Source organism: Ruditapes philippinarum, unplaced genomic scaffold (genome assembly GCF_026571515.1).
Source record: "Ruditapes philippinarum isolate M1 unplaced genomic scaffold, ASM2657151v2 ctg1420_1_1_1_1, whole genome shotgun sequence".
In the NCBI taxonomy this organism is placed as follows: Eukaryota; Metazoa; Mollusca; class Bivalvia; order Venerida; family Veneridae; genus Ruditapes; species Ruditapes philippinarum.
The window spans coordinates 95,546-119,102 of record NW_026857457.1 but is presented as its reverse complement, the minus strand read 5'-3'; the positions used below and the strand labels follow the sequence as shown (position 1 = coordinate 119,102).

The 23,557-nt window shown below is 32.1% G+C and overlaps 1 protein-coding gene across 1 annotated transcript; it reads left to right on the top strand.

Moving 5' to 3' along the window:
* The first annotated feature begins 918 nt into the window (after positions 1-918).
* Positions 919-22,831, top strand: LOC132749806 (orexin/Hypocretin receptor type 1-like). The gene is made up of 3 exons (XM_060739708.1): positions 919-1,048; positions 21,921-22,202; positions 22,404-22,831. Exons 1-3 carry the CDS (start codon positions 919-921, stop codon positions 22,628-22,630), a joined length of 639 nt encoding a protein of 212 aa, XP_060595691.1. The 3' UTR covers positions 22,631-22,831.
* The last annotated feature ends 726 nt before the right edge of the window (positions 22,832-23,557 follow it).

Genomic DNA, 23,557 nt, shown 5'->3' with positions numbered 1-23,557 from the left:
GAGTTTTTGTCACCAAGATAAAAAGGTCATTCCTTTAATTCTATTATTCTTTTCTTTCATTGTTAAGTTACTCGAGTAAAATAATTATGATCATATATATCGGTTCTCAACATAACCACGCACGCTTGCAAACATAATCCATTGAAAACTACAAAGTACACTTGATTGAAATGAAAAAAAATAATCTTTTATTAGTAAAAATACTTAGAATATAATAGAAGATATTCAATATAAATGGAAGAATAAATCGAAAATCTTGGTTATTCTTAATCATGGAAAGAAAACGAAAAGCACTGAGTTTAGAAACAAAATATGATATTTTATGAGAAATTGAGAAAGGTAGTAAAACTAAAACTGAAATAGCAAAGGATTTTTTAAAAATTCCAAAAAGTACGCTTTCGGGTATTGTGTCTAAAAAGAAATAAATGACTAATTTTTCTTAATCAAATGCTCTTCAAAATGGCGGTCGATGGTAAACAATCAGTTTGTTATATGTAAATATGTTCGCTACAAGGAACTAATTCGCTATATGCTTACAAGGAACTCCGGATATAAGGAACAGGTTTTGAATGTCCCAAGGAGTTCGTTATAAGCGGAGTTTACTGTATTTAGAAAGAAAGCAATTCTATTTAGATAACACTATGGTGTTTTCATAGTGATAAGTTATGAAAGAGAAGTTATATTAAGTTGCGATTAATTTATACTAGTAATTTAAATAGTATTTAAGAATGAAACATCATGTTATTGATAATTTGGTGTATCAATCTTATAGAGATATACTAGTATAAGATAATTAGTAAAGAGATGGAAATTCCATCATACATATATTTCATAACGTCGTTTTGTAACGCCATCATTTTCATTGTCGGGATTGCTGGAAATATTTTAGTGATTGTAGTAATACTTAAAGTGAGGAATATGCGGACACCAACAAATGTCTACTTGCTTAATCTAAGTGCAGCTGATGTTTTAGTGTTGCTTGTTTGTCAACCGGCAGCTCTCTTGGAGTTCTTTGGAAAAGACAGACGGTTTCTTGGAGATGAAATGTGTAAGTTAAAAGTTTATATATATTTATCTTTTTTTCACAACAAAATTATTAACATAGAATAATATTTTTTAACAAAAATCTTAATTGCAGAAATAAATAGAATTAATTAAAGAAACTGTCTGAATATGTACATGTATTTACGAACTTTACCATAGATGACATTTCTTTTTCTTCATTCGAAAGCAAAATGTGTTGGCGTATGAATGCAATGTCATGTATGTGTATATTTTAATTATCCCCCTCTCCTTTGATATCGCGAATTTCAATTGAAAAAAGGCTGGAAGCGATTAACAAAAAACAACAATACAAAAAAAAATAAAAATAAAAAAAAAAACGAAGGATATTTTTCCTACTTCAAATTTTAGATAATATGTAACTAATCGATAATTAAGTATTGTTTGTGGGCGTTAATAGTAACTGACTGATGTTCACCGCCTCCGTGATCGATGACTTCCAATCCAGTTACATCTCTGGCGTGGGTTCGATCCCTGGGAGATGCTTTGGTAGTATAGCGGGAGGGAGGTAGTCTATATAGTACTGATGTAACTATCCAGGAACGGTGGTTAGGAAACTACCCGCCTATATGACTGAAATACTGTTTAGGAAAGGCGTAAAATGAAACAAACAAACAAACCAACAAACAAAATTGAATATACAGATTCTTGAAATACGATATGATGCTTATAACGAAATATCTGACACATATATGTCTCGACATTAGGATATTCTAATACTAATATACTAATATAACTATTGTCAAATTGTGTAATTGAAATGAAAAATGTATATGTAAGTGACAAAAACCATTAAAAACTAAAACTTATAGTTCAACAAATTTTGCTTTGAATATAAACGTGGTTGAGGGGTTAGAGTCGATGACTACTAATCCAGTTACCTCTCTGGCGTGGATTCGATACCCGGGAGATGCTTTGGTAGTTTAACGCGGAGGAAAGTAGTCTAGTTTTGGTGTAACTCTCCAGGAACGATGGTTTGGAAACTACCCGCGCCTATATGACTGAAATACTGTTGGAAATAGGCGTAAAATGAAACAAACAAACAAACAGACGTTCAGTCTTTCTTACTCCTACTAAATCAAACATTATTCCATTGTCACACTGTCTGAAATTCAAATTGACATATCACAATTTTGCAAAGGTTATAATTCCCGAGAGGAATGAAATCAAAAACAATTACTGGAAAATAGCAGTCTAGTTTTATTTCATCGGTTTATAGGGGATAATAGAATGTGCAACATCTCTAACACCCCTTAGCTTCGGCTGAAGGGTTTTTCAATCCTCAATACTAAAAGTATTAATTTTATAAAAGTAATTACCCCGAAAGACCTGAAAAGTAACTCAATAACATTATATTAATTACTGAAATCAGTTATTGCAAAGAAAAGGAAAATAGACTCGAAGAAAGATAACGATGATATTTAGAATTCATAACCCCTGATCCCCTCTCGAAATTAAATTTTATTTAGTTCAGGTCATTGTTTTCTCGTTTAGGACATACACATTTTTCACTTGAGAACCATACGCCGGATGCTGAATACCACCATATGAACACATCTATTGGTAATTTTGAAATTCTAAATTAGATAAAAAAAAAATCCTATTTACATGCTGAGTTATATATCATGTTTGATGAATGGTAGTGTGCTTATGTCACTGGTTTAATTAGAAGATCTTGAAACATTTTTCATATGCACCGTTTTGGAAGTTTTTGAGGTCTTATTAGACAAAAATGCGACAAAACGAAACTGCGCCATTACAAATTAATGCTTAAATAAACAAAACATTTTTAAATCTCTTTTCTTTTTTTAGCTCACCAGAGACGAAGGCTCAGGGTGAGCTATTAGTATCAAAAAGGGGGATGCTCCGGCGCCCGGCGTCCGTCGTCATGCGTAAACAATCGTCTTCTTCTCTGAAACTACTTAGCAGATTAACTTCAAATTTGGTCTGTAGCATCCTTGTGACAGTCACATTTGAATTTGCTCATGTCATTCCAATTGGTCCCTTTTAGGGGTTAGCAGAGCGAAAAATAGAAAAACCTTTAAACATCTTTTAGGGGCCGCTAATATTAAAAATAGAAATACGTTTAAACATCTTCTCCTACAGAACTAAATAATGGATGATCACCAGACTTTGTCTGTAGCACTTTTGGGTAATCTTTTATCAAGTTTGCTCATACTAATTTGATTGGCCCCTTTTAGGGGTCGCTAAAGCTAAAAATAGAAAAACGTTTAAACATTTTCTACTTCAGAACCAATTGATGGATGATCACCAAACTTTGTTTGTAGCATTCTTGAGTACTCTTTTATCAAGTTTGCTTATAGTAAAATAGATTGAAATAAGAATCCCTAAAGAAAGCCCAACGCGGCAAAATTGAAAATGTTGAAGGCTCGGTTTGATTGAGCCTGTTCATGGACGGTACTGTCAAGTGCAAACTACTGTCCACGCCCCCTAGCACCGGCTTAAGCAGAATTCAACATTTAACATGAACTGGTAAAATTTAGAATTTTGAAACATCCACAGATGTGTTCATATGGCGGTTATCATGGAACCTTCAATGTGACACGTTAGTGCCATTCCATGAAAAGCGGCATATGGTCCCCAAGTAAAAAAATGCGTGTGCCCTAAACAATGGGAAAACAATGGGCTAAAAATTGATTAGCCCGTCGAACATTATTTCCTACTGAAATAATTGATAGATGATCACCAAACTTTGTAGCATTCTTAGGTAGTCTTTTATCAAGTTTGCTCATATTAATTTGATTAGCCCCGTTTAAGCTAAAGCTTAAATACCCCAGGTCATGGCATTTCCTCAAATTATTGTTTAAACATATTCTATGCTGAAATTTAATATAAGAATATATTGACATTCTAACACTGAAAAGCAGTTGTTTCTGGTGAGCGACACAGGGCCATCATGGACCTCTTGTTTATAACGTTGGTTCTGATGATGGAGAACGGAGTTGTACATGTCTCGGTACTGACTATGTCGGCTGTAACCTTTGAACGTTATCAAGCTTTATGCCACCCTTTAAAGAACCGAATTAAATCAATGAAAATTTGTGCTACGGTCAAGGTCATTGCATTTATCTGGCTGGTAGGAATAGTTTTATCTTTACCACTGTTGGGCATGACCAAATATGAAGATGCTTTGTTTTATGACGGATCTCCAATCAAAGTTTGTCGGACAATGGTTAACAAAAAGTGGCACTACGGTTACACAATAATCATATTTTGTTTGTTCTTTGTAGTGCCTCTGTTCGTTTTGAAAACTCTTTACACATGTATAATCAGAAAACTGATGTCAGACCAGTTACATTCTTTAGCACACAATGATCAGAAAGCTGTGAAAACAATCAAATCAAGGAAACAGGTGCTTCAAATGCTAATATTAATAATCGTGTTGTTTTTCGTGTCTCTTTTCCCGATACGAGTATTTTCTCTGTGGCGAGTCTTTGCACCGAAGACGGATCTAATAAACCTTGGCCTGGAGGCATATCTTAATCTCGTTTGTTGGGTCCGAATCCTGATGTATATGAACAGTACGGGAAATCCTATTATTTATAGTTTGACATCGACAAAGTTCAAAGCTGCCTACACGGCGATACTCGGCTCCTGCAGTAACAGAAATGTTCAAGGGAGCGTTACATATAGGCAATGATAACTGCAAGAACGGGAGGAATCGCAACATGTAATATCTACATCATATGTTTAGAAGATTCAAAGTAAGCATCGTGTAGCTCATGCAAATGACGATTATTGCAACTACTTCGGTAAATTTAGTCATTGAATGTAGCAACACACTGTAATTATAAATAATATTTGTTAATTGCAAAATAACTCATTTCTCTGTAAATGCCTTTAATATATTTTCAACTGAATGAACTTTGTGAATGATAATGCCATGAAATATGTACATTTGTATACCTTGGGGAAGGACAATCATAAGCTTTATAGCTTTCTGCCTAGTCCCAAAATGTTTTCGTGTAAATATTGTTCATCAAGCATAATAAATACATCGAACAAATTTGTTTAAATGTTTAAACCAAAAGAAAAAGCAAAGCATTACATGCATAGTCGAGGTAAAGCGAACAATCACCATATTACGATTGAAAAAATAATGATAAAATCAGCGAACAATTCATAATTTTGAATAACTACTCTGTTCTACAGATAAACGAGTTTAGAATGAACTTTCATTGAACCTTTATATTCTAGTCACGTACGTAAGTAACTGTCACTTAATAATTACCCTGAAGTATTTCCCAGAGGCTTTTAATATCTTTAAATTATGTGTGAACGTCGCGTGATAAGCATTCTACGCCAGAATACTTCATTTGTATTGACAGGGCACTTAAAGATCCCATAACTCATTTTCTATGGTTTTATATCATAAATATGATGCTCAAATGAAAAATTATCAAAGTTGTAAGTTCCAAAAAGCATTATTTGTAAAGATATTACCGAATTTACTTTTCATGTAAATAAAGTGAGGTAATTAGAAATAATAAAGAGAAAATTTTACAAAATATTGAGTTTTCTTTGAATGTATTATTTGAATTTTGTCATTATTGTATATGTTTATATATGTATATATTCGGAAAAAAATGTTTAAACTAAATGACACTTATCTTATTCTACACATTTTGAATTAGAAAAGAAATGTTTACATACATATATACTCTTGAAGTTCTTGCGTCACCTATGAATATCACCCTTCATTTTGTTTCTCTCATAAAAGCTACGAAAATATTGTTTAAAGACAATAGTTTATTTTTCTGATCCTTGAAGATCTTTCGCGGGCGTTTCATAGAATTTATTTCAACTTTTTCAACCCAATTTCAAGAGTAGATATTAAAAAAATTATTTAGCTACCACCAGTCATTTTTCACTTAAAATAGTTCTATTTTCATAAGATTGTGCAAAGTTTTAATCTATGTAACAGTTTTCGGTTAGGCCTAAATGAAAACTGCAAACAACATTTAAAAGCACAACATTCTTTTTGTATCTTTGGTATTTTCAGTTTCATTTATTTGTAACCTGCTTATAGTTCGGGTATGATGCCTGCTTTGTAAAAACAAACAAACAACTTGTCTTTTGGCTGCTTATCTGTGATATTTAGAATTCATAACCCCTGATCCCCTCTCGAAATTAAATTTTATTTAGTTCAGGTCATTGTTTTCTCGTTTAGGACATACACATTTTTCACTTGAGAACCATACGCCGGATGCTGAATACCACCATATGAACACATCTATTGGTAATTTTGAAATTCTAAATTAAATTAAAAAAAATCCTATTTACATGCTGAGTTACATATCATGTTTGATGAATGGTAGTGTGCTTATGTCACTGGTTTAATTAGAAGATCCTGAAACATTTTTCATATGTACCGTTTTGGGAGTTTTTTAGGTCTTATTAGACAAAAATGCGACAAAACGAAACAGCGCCATTACAAATTAATGCTTAAATAAACAAAACATTTTAAAATCTCTTTTCTTTTTTAGCTCACCAGAGCCGAAGGCTCATGAGCTATTAGTATCAAAAAGGGGGATGCTCCGGCGTCCGGCGTCCGTCGTCCGCCGTCATACGCCAACAATCGTCTTCTTCTCTGAAACTACTTAGCAGATTAACTTCAAATTTGGTCTGTAGCATCCTTGTGACAGTCACACTTGAATTTGCTCATGTCATTCCAATTTGTCCCTTTTAGGGGTCAGCAGAGCTAAAAATAGAAAAACCTTTAAACATCTTCTTCTACAGAACTAATGGATGGATTATCACCAAACTTTGTCTGTAGCATTCATGGGTAGTCTTTTATCAAGTTTGCTCTTATTAATTTGATTGGCCCCTCTTAGGGGTCTCTAGGGTTAAAATAGAAAAAAACCTTTAAACATCTTCTTCTACAGAAGTAATGGATGGATGATCACCAAACTTTGTTTGTAGCATTCTTTAGTAGTCTTTTATCAAGGATCAGAAAAATAAACTATTGTCTTTAAACAATATTTTCGTAGCTTTTATGAGAGAAACAAAATGAAGGGTGATATTCATAGGTGACGCAAGAACTTCAAGAGTATATATGTATGTAAACATTTCTTTTCTAATTCAAAATGTGTAGAATAAGTGTCATTTAGTTTAAACATTTTTTTCCGAATATATACATATATAAACATATACAATAATGACAAAATTCAAATAATACATTCAAAGAAAACTCAAAATTTTGTAAAAATTTTCTCTTTATTATTTCTAATTACCACACTTTATTTACATGAAAAGTAAATTCGGTAATATCTTTACAAATTATGCTTTTTGCAACTTACAACTTTGATAATTTTTCATTTGAGCATCATAATTATGATATAAAACCATAGAAAATGAGTTATGGGATCTTTAAGTGTCCTGTCAATACAAATGAAGTATTCTGGCGTAGAATGCTTATCACGCGACGTTCACACATAATTTAAAGATATTAAAAGCCTCGGGGAAATTCTTCAGGGTAATTATTAAGTGAAAGTTACTTACGTACGTGACTAGAATATAAAGGTTCAATTAAAGTTCATTCTAAACTCGTTTATCTGTAGAACAGAGTAGTTATTCAAAATTATGAATTGTTCGCTGATTTTATCATTATTTTTTCAATTTTTTTTATCTTAAGCGGTCCCTAAAAGGGGCCAATCAAATTCATATGAGCAAACTTGATAAAAGACTACTCAAGAATGTGTTACGAGCCAGGCGTAACGAGAAAGAAAAGCCAGCAACAAACTTGTAACAATAACAAATTTATTACATAAAAATTAATAAAGAAAATCAAAATAACAAATTATGTGTACAAATACCTGAAGTCCAAATATAAATGTAAAATCTAATGTCTAGTCTGATCTTGGAATGATCCCTTTTTGAATAGCACAGTTAAATCCAAGTTAAATCCACAAGAATAAATTTAACTATTTTAAAATAATCCAAGCTCCAATAAATCACTTAATATCCAAGTTGAATAATACTCCAAATATATTAATGACTTAAAAGGTAACTGATGACTTCAAAGATCACTGATGACTTAAAAGGTAAGAGTAATGAAAATGTCTCCTTATATATATTAACTAAGAAGTTTCTAGAATAGTCTTCCATTTACTACAGTAATCATAATCTAGCAACTTCACCAATAAAGATCATTCCAGAAATTTCTATCTAAATATAATGCATGAGTTTTCTACAACAGTTAAGAAAGTTCTAGTACATACATGTAGTTTATGTTCTAAAAATAGAACAATGATAATATTGGAATTACCAACTGGTCAGATACAAACTATATACATGTAATATGTTGCATACATAACAAATGCTTTAGACAAAGTTTGTTGATCATCCATTAATTAGTTCTGTAGAAATAGACATTTAAAGGTATTTCTATTTTTAGCTTAAGCGGTCCCTAAAAGGGGCCAATCAAATTAATATGAGCAAACTTAATAAAAGATTACCCAAGAATGCTACAGACAAAGTTTGGTGATCTTCCATCAATTGGTTCTGTAGAAATAGACATTTTAAGATATTTCTATTATTAGCTTTTGCAGCCCCCAAAAGGGGCCAATCAGATTAATATGAGCAAACTTGATAAAACACTACCCAAGAATACTACAGACAAAGTTTGCTCATATGATTTGATTGGCGCCTTCTAGGGGCCGCTAAAGCTAAAAAATAGAAAAACCTTTAAACGTCTACTTCTACAGAACTAACTGATAGATGATCACCAAACTTTGTCTGTAGCATTCTTATGTAGTCTTTTATCAAGTTTGCTAATATTATTTTGATTGACTCCTTTTATGGGTCTGTAGGGCTAAAAATAGAAAAACCTTAAACATCTTCTCCTACAGAACTAATTGATGGATGATCACCAAACTTTGTCTGTAGTATTCTTGGGTAGTGTTTTATCAAGTTTGCTCATATTAATCTGATTGGCCCCTTTTGGGGGCTGCAAAAGCTAATAATAGAAATATCTTAAAATGTCTATTTCTACAGAGCTAATTGATGGAAGATCACCAAACTTTGTCTGTAGCATTCTTGGGTAATCTTTTATTAAGTTTGCTCATATTAATTTGATTGGCCCCTTTTAGGGACCGCTTAAGCTAAAAATAGAAATACCATTAAATGTCTATTTCTACAGAACTAATTAATGGATGATCAACAAACTTTGTCTATAGCATTCTTGAGTAGTCTTTTATCAAGTTTGCTCATATGAATTTGATTGGCCCCTTTTAGGGACCGCTTAAGATAAAAATAGAAATACCTTTAAATGTCTATTTCTACAGAATTAATGGATGGATGATCACCAAACTTTTTCTGAAGCATTGTTGGGTAGTCTTTTATAAAGTTTGCTCATATTATTTTGATTGGCCCCTTTTAGGAGCCGTAAAATTAAAAATAGATATACATTTTAACGTCTATTGCTACAGAACTAATTGATGGATGATCGCCAAACTTTGTCTGTAGCAGTATTGGGAAGTCTTTTATTAAGTTTGATCATATTAATTTGGTTAGCCCCTTTTAGGGGCCGCTAATATTAAAAATAGAAATGTGTTTAAACATCTTCTCCTACAGAACTAAATAATGGATGATCACCAGACTTTGTCTGTAGCATTTTGGGTAATCTTTTATCAAGTTTGCTTATAGTTAAATAGATTGAAATAAGAATCCCTAAAGAAAGCCCAACGCGGCAAAATTGAAAATGTTGAAGGCTCGGTTTGATTGAGCCTGTTCATGGACGGTACTGTCAAGTGCAAACTACTGTCTACGCCCCTAGCACCGGCTTAAGCAGAATTCAACATTTAACATGAACTGGTAAAATTTAGAATTTTGAAACATCCGCAGATGTGTTCATATGGCGGTTATCATGGAACCTTCAATGTGACACGTTAGTGCCATTCCATGAAAAGCGGCATATGGTCCCCAAGTAAAAAAATGCGTGTGCCCTAAACAATGGGAAAACAATGGGCTAAAAATTGATTAGCCCGTCGAACATTATTTCCTACTGAAATAATTGATAGATGATCACCAAACTTTGTGGCATTCTTAGGTAGTATTTTATCAAGTTTGCTCATATTAATTTGATTAGCCCCGTTTAAGCTAAAGCTTAAATATCCCAGGTCATGGCATTTCCTCAAATTATTGTTTAAACATATTCTATGCTGAAATTTAATATTAGAATATATTGACATTCCAACACTGAAAAGCAGTTGTTTCTGGTGAGCGACACAGGGCCATCATGGACGTCTTGTTTATAACGTTGGTTCTGATGATGGAGAACGGAGTTGTACATGTCTCGGTACTGACTATGTCGGCTGTAACCTTTGAACGTTATCAACTTTTATGCCACCCTTTAAAAAACCGAATGAAATCAATGAAAATTTGTGCTACGGTCAAGGTCATTGCATTTATCTGGCTGGTAGGAATAGTTTTATCTTTACCACTGTTGGGCATGACCAAATATGAAGATGCTTTGTTTTATGACGGATCTTCAATCAAAGTTTGTCGGACAATGGTTAACAAAAAGTGGCACTACGGTTACACAATAATCATATTTTGTTTGTTCTTTGTAGTGCCTCTGTTCGTTTTGAAAACTCTTTACACATGTATAATCAGAAAACTGATGTCAGACCAGTTACATTCTTTAGCACACAATGATCAGAAAGCTATGAAAACAATCAAATCAAGGAAACAGGTGCTTCAAATGCTAATATTAATAATCGTGTTGTTTTTCGTGTCTCTTTTCCCGATACGAGTATTTTCTCTGTGGCGAGTCTTTGCACCGAAGACGGATCTAATAAACCTTGGCCTGGAGGCATATCTTAATCTCGTTTGTTGGGTCCGAATCCTGGTGTATATGAACAGTACGGGAAATTCTATTATTTATAGTTTGACATCGACAAAGTTCAAAGCTGCCTACACGGCGATACTCGGCTCCTGCAGTAACAGAAATGTTCAAGGGAGCGTTACATATAGGCAATGATAACTGCAAGAACGGGAGGAATCGCAACATGTAATATCTACATCATATGTTTAGAAGATTCAAAGTAAGCATCGTGTAGCTCATGCAAATGACGATTATTGCAACTACTTCGGTAAATTTAGTCATTGAATGTAGCAACACACTGTAATAATAAATAATATTTGTTTATTGCAAAATAACTCATTTCTCTGTAAATGCGCTAAATATATTTTCAACTGAACGAACTTTGTGAATGATAATGCCATGAAATATGTACATTTGTATACCTTGGGGAAGGACAATCATAAGCTTTTATAGCTTTCTGCCTAGTCCCAAAATGTTTTCGTGTAAATATTGTTCATCATGCATAATAAATACATCGATCAAATATGTTTAAAGAAAAAGCAAAGCATTACATGCATAGTCGAGGTAAAGCGAACCATCACCATATTACGATTAAAAAAATTATGATAAAATCAGCGAACAATTCACATTTTGAATAACTACTCTGTTCTACAGATAAACGAGTTTAGAATGAACTTTCATTGGAACTTTATATTCTAGTCACGTACGTTAGTAACTTTCACTTAATATTTGTACATTGTAAAAGGTCAAGTACGTTAGCCAAGATACATAGTGATTTGTTCTGCAATCCAATTACCAAGGGATTTCTTTTGCGACGGACGCGCCCTCAGGCGCGTTCAGAGCTATGTCATCTACACATGGGATTTCGTCGGCTACAATCGCGCAAGTGTCCTCAACCGAATAACAGCCCAAGAAATAGTACATGAATTTGATCCTATGAAACTCACATTCTTTGTCGGGATATCTAAAACACTTCCATATTTAGCCTTTTCAATTTCAAATTAAGTTATCCAAGTTAAAATATGAATGTATGTGATTGATAAAAACGCTGTAGCCCCCGTAGTATAATTGCGTAATATGTAAATAACTGCTGAAACGATTTACCGCTGTCGAAAAAATAGGACAGCAAATTATGCTATAATTAAGGAGTAAGCTCAATAATAATAGAATAAGTCGCGCATTAATAAAAGAAGAACTCTTTTCGTGACGTCATACCGCGGGTTAAGCTGCATATCCAGCAGTAATTAATAAATAAGACTACAGTACAAATGTTAGTATTATAAATATTTATTTTTGAAAATGCATGTAACAAGAGGGTTTTTCAACACTTTACCACCCTGTAGTCTTTCATGGTAATCTTTATTGAAGGAAGTTATATAATCAGTTCTACTTCCGATTCTTGTATTTTGTTTATATAATTTTCTAGGTCAACCTGCTATGAGATTATAATAGCCAACACTATTCTAAAAATAGATTCCGCATCACCTGTGCTGACTTTAGGGAGTACACATTATACATGTTATAAACCAGCGGATACTTACTTTGTTTACATGCAATATTTTAAGAAATTCTATACAATTGTAAGAAGCAAACAAGTTGAAAATTTAGTGTGAAATTGAAAGGGACAACTAAACACTGTAGTGCTTAAGTGACATTTAAATTAAAATAAAAACGATGTGCTCTGGCCTCTTCATCTTTACCTTGTAAATGAAAAATAAATTCTAAAAAAATATACCATTAATTGCTGATGATTTTAACCAAAAATATTTTTAATGAGACATATCCAAGAGAAATAAAAATACAAAAGACTTATATTTTATTGTCTATATGCCCACTATAATATAACATGAAGCAATTCTAATTAACATTCTCACATGTATTTTGTATTATGCTTGAAGTTTATTTGCATGGTTTTATTTTTGAAATATTCCGTTGACATTTTTTTTTCTATTTACATATCTTTTCTTGGAATAAATCGATAAGGACACTGTTTACAAGTTTGACCAGAGTTTTAAGGCATAAATTTCATTCTGTATTTAAAAAATTGTTTTGCTTGAAAGTAGAAAATCTGAATTATTTCAGATTGGGACACCTAAAATAGATTGCTCTACAAATCTCGAACTTGTATGGAACAAATTTTCTCTGTTATACTTTTGTTTTTTTTGTTTTTTGTTTTTTTTCTAAAAAGCCTTAATGTCTCTCCGGTTGCATGTCCGTCGCATTCAGTGCTGCAGCACTTTGATTTTAAAGAATTCTACGCAAACCTTGTAGTATGAGTAGCAACTTAATGCCTTAAATAATGTCATAACTGATATAAAACAATCTATTTAATATGCTACGTTATAACATTAAACGCTCATGATTTGTCTTGGCTTACAATATAATTGCTTTGATCTTTTTTACAGACAAATTATGGAAATGGGAGCTCCTTTTGAGCAATAAATATAAAACAAAACATAAAACAAAAAACATATTGTTGAAAATTACTTCGGTACATTTAAGTCATTGAAAGTAGCAACACACTGTATTTGTATAATGGATAATTTGTGGCATAGAATGTGTGTACACTGTACATGTATAATAATTTGATTTAAGAAATGTTTAACCCATGTTAGTTGTTATTATTAGAAAACATAGTGCCTATTTTAATGCTTTTTTTCTTCAAATTTATCCTGTTTACCTGCAAATCTTAAAAAAATGGATTCCAAAGCTTAAAACATTTGAATGATTCTATGTTGGCGATCTTTAAGGTTTTCATTCATATTATTCCTATGTCATCAATGCTGTTTTATTGATTGGAAGTATGGGAATTAAACAATAACAACGTATAGGAAATGTACAACATTATGCATATAAACTTATTTTAAAAGTACAACATATAATGATGATATTCAAGGTGATTTGGTAACATTCTGAATGCATTTTTTAAAGAAATCGTTGTATTATATTGGTACTATTGGTACGTCAACTCGATTACTAAGAATGTTTTTTGTAGAGAAATAATATGAGTTTGATTATATTGATAGTGTGTTATATCTTTTTGTTGATCTTAACCTTAATTTGATAATCAGTATGTCGATCTGTTAACACATGTGAGGAAATGCTTGTACTCTTAACAGAATAAGCGCTCTTTTGAATATGTTTCGTTGAGACAAAGTGTTATCAAATTAAGTTTATCTTTGCAAAAACTTTGAAATGCCCATTGTAATTTCTGTATTAAATTGAATTTACATATGTCACTTGTGAGTGTTTTTGTTGTTGTTACCGTTGTCTTTATTATGTTTAAAATCAGTACTTGTTAAGTATAGACTCGCACAATAGTAGATGATAATCTAATAAATATATATCTCAATTACAAACATGTATACAGAAATTTAATTTGGTCAGAGACAGTAAGGCTTATCTAATTTTTTTAACAAGACTGGAGATTTAATATTATAAAATACTCAAACAAAGGAAAATAAAAATAAATATTCCGTCAGTTCAGTAATAATATAACATTTGAAAATATCACAAAACATAATGGCAAGATGAAGTAATTGCTATCAGCGTCCTGGAAATGCAGATTTTGCAATCTCCTCTGAGATGAAAAAGATAAACGATATATTCAGGAAATACAAGAAATACAATAGCGTACATACATTTATTATACTCGTAAAAATGTATTTTTAAGAATAATTGGATATAATCGTGAAAAAGTCCATATTTAAATATTTTCACGGTCTTTCATTATAACAATTTAGAGCAGCTTAACCAGATAAAAGAGCATAATGTCAAAAGAAAGAAATTTGTCATCTTAAAATGCCTAAGATAAATTATATTCAATTCATTATTCACAGAAAAAACAACAATTTTTCATATTCGTCTTTGTTCTAAGCTCAACAGGCCTGTGCACCAAATTCGATTGACCAGATTACAAGTTTTTAAGAGACATTAAAATAAAGTTATGATCATGATTTATGATCATTTTTAGTTTCCTTGGCTTTTCGTACGAGCATACTTGGTTTAGCCTTTTCTTCTTTCCACTCCTTTCCACCCCTTTTCAAGATTTTTATATTGCAAGCAAATGTCAAGTGCTAGGTGACAGCTGTTAAAAGTTCCCTGTACTTCATTTCAGTGCTGTTATATTGTGCTGGTACTACCAGCACCTTAACGTTCAAGAATGAACACCGCTAAAACCGGTGCTACAAGGTATGAGAGACATGAGCAGGTTCAATCAAACATATTCTGCAATTTTCATGTAACTGTTTTCTTTGCTTCCGAGGGGTCAACCCTTTTCCATATTTTTTATTGGAAAAGCTGGGATGTATACACATTATCAAGACCGATTAAAATTCTTGCTGACAAAATTTAAAAATAAACCAATCCCATAAAAAGGATTGTATACTAATAGCGTCTGGTCTTGTATTTCTTATTTAGCGTACATTATCAATTACCGGTATGTTGACGACCCAAACAAATAAAAACCGAAAATAACAAATGCAATCATAACCTTTAGACTACAAAAGATTTTACCCACGCGATCAGTGCAGACCAAGATCAGAGGGGAAAAACGGGTCGTCTGATTCTGATTAAGGTCTGCACTATTCACTATTAAATCAGAACATATTTTGAAAATTTCAGAACAAACAAACAAAGAATCGTAAAATCTATATCTAAGGGTTAACCCTTTACTTCATATAGACGTGTTTTGACGGCTTTTCACCACAACCCTTTTCAGGCCTCAAATGGTGCAAAAAATGTCCAATTTAGGTCTGAGAAATGTTGTTGCAAAAGTGATCACCTTTTTCGGCGCCAAACCCAATTGAAATGATACACCAGGGGGTTCCAGAGGGGGTGTGCCCTCCTCTGCTATAGGGTTTGAAGGGGGTCTGCCGCACCCTCGCCGCCAAGAAAAATGTGGACTTGTAAGGGGCTAAAATGGCCTGAGGTCCATCTTTAGGTAACGTGTAACCAACACTGAAAAGCCTAAGATTTTTGCCAATTTTGTGATGTCCCCTCGTTGCCATGGTATCATGGAGCTTAAGATTGAGCATGCCGTTACAAAGTCTATGGTCTCGAAATTGGTTTCGAATAGAATTACTCCGTAATATAGAATATTTTGGATTTTTCCAAGCTTATCCTAGGGTACAAACAAACTTTCACAATTACAGCTTTACAAGTAAGCGTAACAGGTTGACTAATCCAATGTGGCCGGTAGTGCACCGTGAAGCTATATTTAACGGATAAAGTATGTTTGTACCCTAGGATAAGAGGGGTTTGGCTTGGAAAACCCCACATTTGCTTAGTTCCGGATAACGTCTATTGCAATGAAAGCATACAATTATAGTTACATAATAATAGTACTTTCTTCAGATTTAAAGAACTTGTCAATTACAAAAGTCTGATGTCTTCACAGGAATTGCAACAAAATTAACATTTACTGCAAGTTGAAACGTTAGTCATCCCTGAAATGTTTACTCATTTTAGATAGAAACAAGCACTTTTTACAGACAACAAAAAAAAAACAGACAACAAAAATGATAACGAAATGTTCGGATCATACAATGCGTTCCAAAGGTACCTGGCTATTTGGCGGTAACGAATCTTGCCAAACATTTCCAATATTTTCTTTGCATATTCTACCACATGGATTGCCTCAATTAATTAATAGCAATTAAATCTTTTTCTGTTTTCTCATAGTAACATGCAGATTTCAATCGTCATTCATGATGGCGAAATGTCGCAATTCTCAGCAAGCACTTCATTCGTAAAATGACGTTATTTTGGAGCACGATCCCGCATGACAGTGCAAAGACACACGTAGACTACACAATATAATGAATTAAATCTTTAAATGTGCAGATTATTTTTTTAAAAAAAGTCATACTGTTAGTCGGGAAGTGTTGTTTAAACGTATTTGTCCGTTCGGCCCAGGTAAATTAAGTTCAATTTCTGTGAATACGCCAGACTTTTGTAATTAACAACAATCTACGCATACTACTAAAATAAGATTAAATTTAATATACATGTATATCCATAATCTCTGGCAATTTTTTTATTTTACAATGATTTTTATTATATTCAAACATCATGCTTTATAAATTATTGATTTTTAAGTTTTGACTGTTGATTGATCTTATATAAGTCTCTATACATCTTGACGATGTAAACACCAACTTTATTCTTTTAAATCAATTGGTTTAGATCATTGTATTCCTGTCATATACGTTACATTCTTTTAATGCTGATTCATTTATCATTTACCAAAAGATTAAAAAAATACATCTGTCACTTATGTTTAAACATCGCGTTCTACTTATTGTATTAAATGACGAGAATGTAGCGTGAATTGTAAACACAATTTACCAAGTAACATAATATAAATACCTGACATACAATAAATAAAATCCTATGTACGGTTTCAAGATGTACAAAATAGTTACTTTAATCTGGTGCTAGCTTTTGTCTAATTTTGTTTATTTTGATTGATGGGAAAAACTATATTTAAAAAGCGACGAAAACTTAATTATTAAACCGCATTATTTATTTTCCACAAATTGTTGTGCCTATTTACATATAACTGATTCAGAAACTACAGGTTTCAACAAATCTTTCTGTAAGTGAATATTAAATTAATTACATGTAAACTATAAAGTAGTTGTAACAATTAATGACATTATTGAATTGTTTGGCAACTTTTTCCGGACATTATTTTCGGCATTTAAATATTGCATGTCACTTTTATATTATATAACATAAACAAGACATTTCTAACAGGTCAGTTCCAAAAATGGCACCATATGTTGATACATGGAAAATACACTGTTTACTCAGTTCTTATCTCACCTATATATTTCGACTTTATATGTAAACTGGAGCAAGTTTATATAAGTTTTGATCCCATTATAGTATGCATGAAATACATGTTAATAACTTGTAACAATGTAACTATGTAACAATGTTTAAATGTTAAATTCTGCTAAAACCTGTGCTAGGGGGCGTGGACGGTATCTTGCATTTTCAAGTACCGTCGATGAACAGGCTCAGTCAATACGAGTCTACAACATTTTCATTTATTTCGTTTTGAGCGTCCTATAATGGAGTTCGTTTTTCTCTTTACTTTGTAACAAACTAAACTAGGTTGTAATAAAAAGATATATAAGTATTTCAATGAAGAAATGTTCCTTCCCCATGCCAGTTGATGATATTGATGCAAAGGTATATCATAATATAGATGAAGGTAACTTGTTGTCAATGAACCAACAGCTGCAGGATTCTCTAAATTATACTTTACATGATCTATCAAGTTTTATCTTAGAATCAGCTTCAAAAAATGAGTGATAAGTTAGCATAAATTATACAACATATTTTTCGATATAACTACATGTAATACATCAAATAACAAAAGAAAAAACACTATGGAATCGGTTTAAAAAAATAAAGTACACGTGTAAAACAATACAACTACAAAGTTACAAGCATCTACATATGATAAAATTGAGTATCATTCAAACATTGTGTTATTCTAAATCATTCTTATGATAATAAACTAAGTCAAAAGAAATTGGTTATGTCTTCATCTTAACGGTCCACTTTAGGACATCATCAGGTGCAAATATGTGAAACCTTAGTTATTGTGGCTATCGCCTTATAATTATAGAAATCATCCTTTGTCTTCAGGTCTGAAATCTTGTAAGCTGTCAATTATTCATCTCAATGATGGCTTTCTTCTCTCTAGATTTCTTATTATTTGGTCAAGACATGTAAATGTTGATATTATATTGTTAACGAATCCCCATAGGAATATCCCGGGAGACGTCACGTATCATTGTTAGACATTATATAAGTAAAGGATAACAAAGTCTTCGCGATTTGAGTAACATTGAAATTTGCTCTATTTTCTCGCATAAATATCACGAAAAAGGGAAACCTCTTTACGTATTTACTCTATAAATAAAGTCATTGCAGATGTAGATAAAAAAAACTCTCTTAAAACCTGTCATGCCCGAGTTGTAACTTAATAGCGGTACAGTTCATACTACTTTCTTTTACCAAACATAGGCAATGGTTTTCTTTATGTTTCATGTTTTTGTTGGTTCGAACTAGCATGCAAATATAAGTTAAAAATTGTAGAATATGAGTTGTGCTTTAACAAAGTTACAAAGTAAGGAAGAGAAGTGGTCACAGACACAGGAAGTTACGTTAAAAACCCATATATATATATGATAGATTCGATGGTTTTCATAACCTGTGACCCCTTTTCAAAATTCCATTTTATTAAGTTCAGCCCATTATTTTCCCATTTAGGGCACACGCTTCTTTTACTAAGGGAGCTTACACCGCTTTTATGGAATGACACAAAAGTGTCACACTAAAGATTCACTGTTTGAACACATCTTCGGATGTTTCTTAATTCAAAATTAACCATTACCGTGTTTTAATGTTGAATTCTGCTAAAGCCGGTACTAGGGGCGTTGATGGTAGCTTGTACTTTCAAGTACCGTCAATGAACAGGCTCAATCGATCTGAGCATGCAACATTTTCATTTTTTTCGGTACGGATTCTGTTTTTCACTATCTTGATATCGAGGACAAATACGTTTCAAGATGCATGTTATTGTTTTTTATTTTAAACCCGATTGACATTTGACGTATGCTATCAAATTTTGCGAAATGTTAATATTATATTATATTTAAGTTAAATTATGTGTTATTATACGTTTTCCGTAGCTTACGTTGGTCGGTCCTGATATCATTTGTATCAACATTAAATGAGACTTATGAAAAAGAGTCTTTGAAATATTAATCTTATACGTATCTTTCTTATCTCTTAAACATGAATAGACTCATTATCCATGTGCAGTCTGGCTTCGTCTCTGGAGATTCAATTGTATACCGGCTTTTATATATCTATAACACTCTCTGAAAAGCACTTGATGACCACTTTGAAGTTCATGTAATATATTTTGACATAAGACAGGCGTTCAATTAAGTCTGACACATTTGAATACTTCTTAAATTAAAATATAATGGAGTATCTAAAAGCTTTTCGGTTTGTTTTCAGGACTACTAAAGCTATAGACGTCATTTTCTTGTTTCAAATTCAAAATCTCGCATATTTCAGTTGTTGTAACACATTGCTCGATCCTTGGCCCTCTGCTATTACTAATTTGTATTAATGATATTGTCCAAAATGTTTAATGGTAGTGATAAAAGTCTCTATTATTTAGAAAAACTTACAAATTGCTGCCAAACATTAATAGTCAGGTATATAATCAGATTGAGAAACAATAATACAATAGTCATACTATCTAACGCATTGACTCACTCATTGTGCCTGTCTTTCTTCGTCAAAAAATCTATTTCTTCTTAAAAATATATCATAGTCAGAATTGCTTCTCAAGAAAACGAAATCTTCAAACTCTTCTAAAGTTTATCCGAATTATATCTTGGGTAAATGATCATAACCAAATGGGTTTGTTTTTGTATAACAACTGACAGTTACAAGTAAACTTGTTAAAATCTTGTGAAAACTAAATAAAAAAGAAATCATTACATTATCAATTTTCTTGAAATAATCTTTACAGTGTTTTTACGATGAATTCTTATAAATGATACGAAAATGCAGACGTCGTATAAGGAAATGCATTTCCATATTGAGCTCTATCTTTAAGGCAAGCTAAATATCCACTAAAACTACGCTATATCTAAGTTTTATTTATTTTTGTCATCCGTAAGTGGAACAAATTACCCATAAATATTTATTTCCCCGAGGCTTTTAATGTCTTCAAATTATGTGTAAACGTCGCATGAAAAGCAATCTACGCCAAAATATTTCATTTGTGTTGACAGGAAACTTAAAGATCCTGTAACTCATTTTTTTATAATTTTATATCATAAATATGATGCTGAAATGAATATTTATCAATTTGTAAGTTCCAAAAAGCATTATTTGTACAGATATTACCGAATTTATATTTCATGTAAATAAAGGGAGGTAATTAGAAATTTATTTTTGATAAAGTCTAAGCCAAATGTGGTGTAAATAAATAATAAAGAAAAGAGTTTTACAACATTTTGAGTTTTTTTGGAATGTATGTATATATTCGGAATATAAATTTGTTTAAACTAAATGACACTAATTCTACACAATCCTTCTTTGAATTAGAAAAGAAATGTTTACGTACATATATACTCTTAGAGTTCGTGTGTCACCTATGAATATCACTCTTTATTTTTGTCTCTGTAAGTCATGAAAGCTACGAAAATATTCTTTTTTCTTTCTGATCCTTGATCGAAGATCTTTCGCGGGCGTTTCATAGAATGTATTTCAACTTTTTCAACTCAATTTCAAGAGTAGATATTTAAAAGAAATGAGCGACCGCCAGTCATTTTTCACTAAAACTATTTCTGTTATCATAAGATTATGCAAAGTTTAAATCTATGTAACAGTATTCGGTTACTTACATACCTAAATGAAAACTAAGACAAAATTCTATTTGTGTCTTTGGTATTTTCAGTTTCATTTATTTTACCCGCTTATTGTTGGGTGATTCAAGTATACCTACATGAAGAAAGTTAATCAGTCTTCGGATATGTGACCTACTTCATAAATTTGTCTTTTGACAGCTTATCTGCGATATTTAGGCTTCATAACCCCTAATCCCCTCTCGAAATTGAATTTATTTAGTTCCGGCCAATGTTTTCTCGTTTTGGACACACACTTTATTTTACTTGTGAGCCATTCGCCGATTGTTGATAACTGCCATATGAACCTAGCTAGAGATAATTTTGAAATTCTAAATAAAAAAACATGTTATATTTACATGTTGAGATATAATGTTTAAAGAATGGTAGCGTGTCTATATCACTGGTTTAATCAGAACAGACTGCAGCATGTTTTCATCTTTGCCAGTTTTGGAAGTTTTTGAGGTTTTATTATAAAAAATACGACAAAACAATATTGCACCATTACAAATTAATGTCTAAAAAAATAAACATCTTTTTAAATCATTTTTATATAACTTCAGCTACATTGGTTCCAATGATGGAGAACGGAGTAGTACATGTCTCGGTACTGACGATGTTGGCTGTAACCTTTGAACGTTATCAAGCTTTATGCCACCCTTTAAAGAACCGAATAAAATCAGTGACAATTTGTGCTACGGTCAAGGTCATTGCATTTATCTGGCTGGTAGGAATAGTTTTATCTTTACCACTGTTGGGCATGACCCAATATGAAGATGCTTTGTTTTATGACGGATCTCAAATCAAAGTTTGTCGGACAAAGGTTAACAAAACTTGGCAATACGGTTACACAATAACCATATTTTGTGTGTTCTTTGTGTGTTGTTTGTTTTGATTACTCTTTACACATGTATAATCAGAAAACTAATGTCGGACCAGTTACATTCTTTAGCACACAATGATCAGACAGCTGTGAAAACAATAAAATCAAGGAAACAGGTGATTCAAATGTTAATATTAATAATCGTGTTGTTTTTCGATACGAGTATTTTCTCTGTGGCGAGTCTTTGCACCGAAGACGGATCTAATAAAGCTTGGCCTGGAGGCATATCTTAATCTCGTTTGTTGGGTCCGAATCCTGATGTATATGAACAGTACGGGAAATCCTATTATTTATAGTTTAACATCGACAAAGTTCAAAGCTGCCTACACGGCGATACTCGGCTGCCACAGCAACAGAAATGTTCAAGGGAGCGTTACATATAGGCAATGATAACCGCAACAACGGCAGGTATCGCAACATGTAATATCTACATCATATGTTTAGAAAATTCAAAGTAAGCATCGCGTAGCTCATGCAAATGACGATTATTGCAATTACTTCGGTAAATTTAGCCATTTATTGTAGCAACGCACTAATTTATGTTAATTGCAAAATAACTCATTTCTCTGTAAATGCCTTTAATATATTTTTAACTGAACGAACGTTTTAAATGATAATGCCATGATTAATGTTTTTGTAAACTGTTATAACTGGGGGAAGGATAATCATAAGCTTTCATAGCTTTCTGCCTAATCCCAAAATGTTTTGGGTAATTTTGTTCATCATGCATAATAAATATATGGAATAAATATGTTTAACTATTTAAACCAAAAGAAAAACCACGGCATTACATGTATAGCCATGGGAAATCGAACCATCAACATATTACGATTGCAAAAATAATGATAAAATCAGATTACAATACACAATTTGAATATCTACTCTGATCTACTGATGAAATAGTTTAGAATTAACTTTTATTGAGGCTTTATATTGTAGACACGTACGTTAGTAACTTTCATTTGATACTTGTTAGAGGTCAAGTATGTTAGACAAGATACATACATGTATAGTGATTTGTTCTGAAATCCAATTACCAAGGGATTTTTTAAGAATTCTACGCAAACCTTGTAGTATGAGTAGGAACCTAATGCCTTAAATAATTAAATAATGGTGAAGCCATACGGGATATAAAAATCTAATCAACATGCTACGTTATAACATCCAACTCTCATGATTTTATCTAGGCTTACAATATAATTGCTTTGATCATTTTTACAAACAAATTCTGGAAATGAGAGCTCCCTTTTGAGCAATAAATATGAAAAGAAAACAATAAACAAAAACAAAAAATACACTGTTGAAAATTACTTTATT